The sequence below is a fragment of the Camellia sinensis genome, chromosome 2 (genome assembly GCF_055761805.1).
Source record: "Camellia sinensis isolate YWXY chromosome 2, ASM5576180v1, whole genome shotgun sequence".
Lineage (NCBI taxonomy): Eukaryota > Viridiplantae > Streptophyta > Magnoliopsida > Ericales > Theaceae > Camellia > Camellia sinensis.
The window spans coordinates 41,557,384-41,561,228 of record NC_138962.1 but is presented as its reverse complement, the minus strand read 5'-3'; the positions used below and the strand labels follow the sequence as shown (position 1 = coordinate 41,561,228).

Genomic DNA, 3,845 nt, shown 5'->3' with positions numbered 1-3,845 from the left:
GGGACAATGAAAGTGGGGTGTTTGAGTGACTAAAATTTAGTTATAGCCGCCTCGCCTAAATGATGAAAAGCTCCAACATTGTTTCTTGTATTGTGCATTGTTTCCAGAAGACCATAAAATCCCTAGGAAAGAACTTATAGAGTATTGGATTACTGAGGGACTAATAACTAAGAAGAATAGTATACAAGCAATGTTCGATGAAAGTCACACTATATTGAACAAACTCATAAATAGTTGCTTGTTGGAGAATCTTACCAACATATATAAGGCAGAATGTGTGAGGATGCATGATTTGATAAGAGATATGGCTCTCAACATAACATCAACTAGTCCTTGATTCATGGTACGAGCTGGTGAGGCATTAGAAAAAGTACCCTATGAAGACTAGTCTGAGGATCTTGGGAGGGTTTCTTTAATGTTCAACATGACAAAAGAACTTCCTTCTAGACCACTCATTTGCCCTCAGCTCACCACCTTGCTATTGAGGAAGAACAGTTCTCCAATATTATTACGGATTCTGGATTCTTTCTTTATGCATATACATCGACTCAAGGTATTGGATTTGTCCTTCATCGGCATATAGTCCCTGCCAGAGTCCAACTCCAGTTTCGAAAATTTGCACTATGTTTTTCCGAAATACAACCAACTCGACTCTGATACCACTTATTAGGACTATGAGACACCAGAAATCAATCACACACAATAACACAAGAGATTTACGTGGTTTGGCAATTGCCTATGTCCACGGGAGAGATATCCACTACAGAATTTCCCGGAGGGAGTTTACACCACTCACACCTCACTCACTCGCTATAGCACTCTCACTCACACACTCTTAGTGTTTTGCTCACTGCCTTTCTCTCTATCAAACCCCTCCTCCTCACCTCAATTTATACACAATTGAGGGAGAGGAGTTAATCAAGACATGGTTAGTGGGGCGGTTGCCACCCCCACCCATCTTCAATGGAAAGGTTGCCACCCCCACTCTCTCTAGTGGGTTCTCCATATGAAGGGCTGGACAAACACCTACTTGGAGATGGAATCTGGCAGAGACTCTATGTAGGTGCCAAACAAATCCAATACATTGAGATGATGCATATGCTCAAAGAAAGAATCTGGAATTCGTAATAATGGGTTATATCCCAATAACAAGGTGGTGAGCCGAGGGCAAATGGGTGGTCTAAAAGGAAGTTCTTCTATCTTGTTTTACATTAAGGAAACCCTCTCAAGATCCTCAGACCAATCTTCGTATGGTACTCCTTCTAATCCCTCACCAGCTTTTGCCATGAATCGAGGACTAGTTGATGTTATTTTGAGAGCCATATCTCTTATCAAATCATGCAACCTCACGAATTCTTACTTATGTATGTTGGTAAGACTCTCCAACAAGCAAGTATTTATGAGTTTATTAAATATAGTGTGACCTTTGTCAGACATTGCTTCTATACTGTTCATCTCAGCTATTAGTCCCTCGGCAATCCAATATTCTATCAGCTCTTCCCTAGGGTTGATATCGTCTTCTGGATACAATGCACAAAACAAGAAACAATGTTGGAGCTTTGGCAACTTTTCTTGCAACTTTTGTTGCAAGAAACAATGCACAATATCATTTACTCTCCTCATACTGCCAGCTATAGTAGTGATTGCAAGAGGCAGACGTGCACATTCTTTGGAAACTTTTGTTGCAATTTCAACTATCTTATGTTCTTCAACCTTGCTCATAAATAGATTCAGTGCTTCATCTTTTGTGAGAAGCTCCACTTTGACAGCTTTGCACGCCATCTTCCTACACACTTCTAACGATCGTGTAGTTAACACTAGTTTACATCCATTAGATATGGATGCTTCGGAATACCCACCTTATCTACAGGAAATGCTTTCCACAAGTCATCTAAGATGACCACATACCTCTTCTTTTGGAAATGCATTGTATACAGTTCTAATGCTCTTTTTGTTTCATCCCTATAACTCGACAAATCAAGATTCAGTGCCTTGGCTATCTGCCTCTGTAGATTTCTAATGTTGAATGCTTTAGATATTGCGACCCAAATAACATCATCAAAGTTACAAGCTTCATTCAAGAGTTCATTGTTAATGTGACGCGTGATGGTTGTTTTGCCGATTCCCCCCATTTCGAAAATGCCAATCCTTCTAACCTCATCATCCATCACGTATTTCCAAACGTTCTCCATATTCCTTGCACTTGTGTTTTCACAAAAAGATCCCATTGTTCGTATGAACCGTCTACTAGTTGGAAGTGCATCAATCAGCAAACCATTAGAAAATCTATCCTTTTCCTGCAGTTCTGCCACCTCTTGAATCTTATCCACAACAAGCTTTCCCAATTTTACACGTGAGAAGACATTCTTCCATCCTACTACTTCTTGCTCTTGTCTTTGCAAAGTTTGCACATCGCCAAGCCATTCTTGAACTACTTTCTTTTTTCTTATCCCTGACCGTTGCTCTGCACTACTTAGTTCAGTCTTTATATCATCCTCTTGACTGCTCAATTCCTCTATCTTTCTTTTGAAAATTTTGAAGTTTGCATCAAGGTTATTGATATAGCCAAACCATTTTCCAGTTGCTTCCCCAAATTCTATACAATTTCAAAAATTGAAACTAAGAATTCCATGGTGTAGTGGGGTTAGTTCCTACAAATATCGAAGTTGTAGAGGATTGTAGTTAAAAGGGGAAAAAATCTTGAAGAAAACTTCAATATCAATTGTGACACTACCATTCAAAAGCAATTTGAAATTTGATTAAAAGAACAAAAGCAAGGGAAAGCATCATATTCACCTCAAAGTCAGTCTTGAATCACTGACAAAAGAATGACTGTGCTAAATAGATATTAGTAACAATGGACCAGCATTTATGTTATTCAAGAATTCAGTTTTTTAACAAAAAGTAAAAAACACATTACACACACACACACAGACCGCTCATGTCTCAACTGAAACTTGAACTCCTAACCCTCTCCATTGTAGGAGAAAGAAGGCATAAATGACTTCCAGACTAAATAAGAATAAAAGCTTACTGCTGACTTCTCTAGCTTGGTAATATATACAATACAATGTTTTACTTCTTAGTTTGGAAAATTGAAGGAAAATAAAAAATTAATATTTAAAGAATTTGCACCTTACTTACATGTATCTAAAAAGTAAAAATTTTGTGAAAAAATATTTAAAAAAACTAAACAATACATAAAAATATGAAAAATATACTAAATTTTCATTTTTTTTGGTATTTATTGAATTTTTAAAAGATTTTTTTCACAAAAATTATACTTTTTATGTGTATTTATGTTAAGTGTGTCAAAAAATTAAAAATTTTTTTCTTAAAATATTAAAAAAATTCAGTAAAAACAAAAAATACGAAAAATAAGAAAGTAAAATTTTCTGAAAACTGTTTTCAGAAAAACGAAACCAAACCAGCTGTTATTATTAAAAAATTAATTGATTACAAAAATCTAATGTATCCACACAAAAAAAAAAAAAAAAAGAAACAAACAAACAAACAAGCAAACAAACAAAAACTTTGGTCATATTTGGATCCAACTTGGAAACAAGCAAATATCTTAAAAATCTAGAAAATTTTATTAGAAATTTAATTACAAAAATGATGTGTGGCTTAGATCTAATTTTTGTATAGTAAAAACTACACATGAAATGAATCTGAACTATCTAACAATTTTTCTAAGTACATAGAATTGTTGGAAAACAAATCCCTGAAAAAACACTAGGTCATTTGGACCCATTATATTTCCATTCAGTAAAAAATTAATGTTAATATTTGGGTATTGTGACTATTTGTTTCTAATCCCCAGAAGAACTTAAGCTTGCAAGCTG

At 35.4% G+C, this 3,845-nt stretch overlaps 2 protein-coding genes across 2 annotated transcripts; both read right to left on the bottom strand.

Moving 5' to 3' along the window:
- Positions 1-1,026: 1,026 nt before the first annotated feature.
- On the bottom strand, positions 1,027-1,782 carry LOC145813307 (disease resistance protein UNI-like). Its single transcript, XM_082908600.1, has 2 exons — positions 1,425-1,782; positions 1,027-1,115 (listed from the first exon to the last, which is right to left on the bottom strand). Exons 1-2 carry the CDS (start codon positions 1,780-1,782, stop codon positions 1,027-1,029), a joined length of 447 nt encoding a protein of 148 aa, XP_082764726.1.
- Positions 1,783-1,817: 35 nt separating this feature from the next.
- Positions 1,818-2,979, bottom strand: LOC145813302 (putative disease resistance protein At5g63020). The gene is made up of 2 exons (XM_082908595.1): positions 2,958-2,979; positions 1,818-2,596 (listed from the first exon to the last, which is right to left on the bottom strand). Exons 1-2 carry the CDS (start codon positions 2,977-2,979, stop codon positions 1,818-1,820), a joined length of 801 nt encoding a protein of 266 aa, XP_082764721.1.
- Positions 2,980-3,845: the final 866 nt, after the last annotated feature.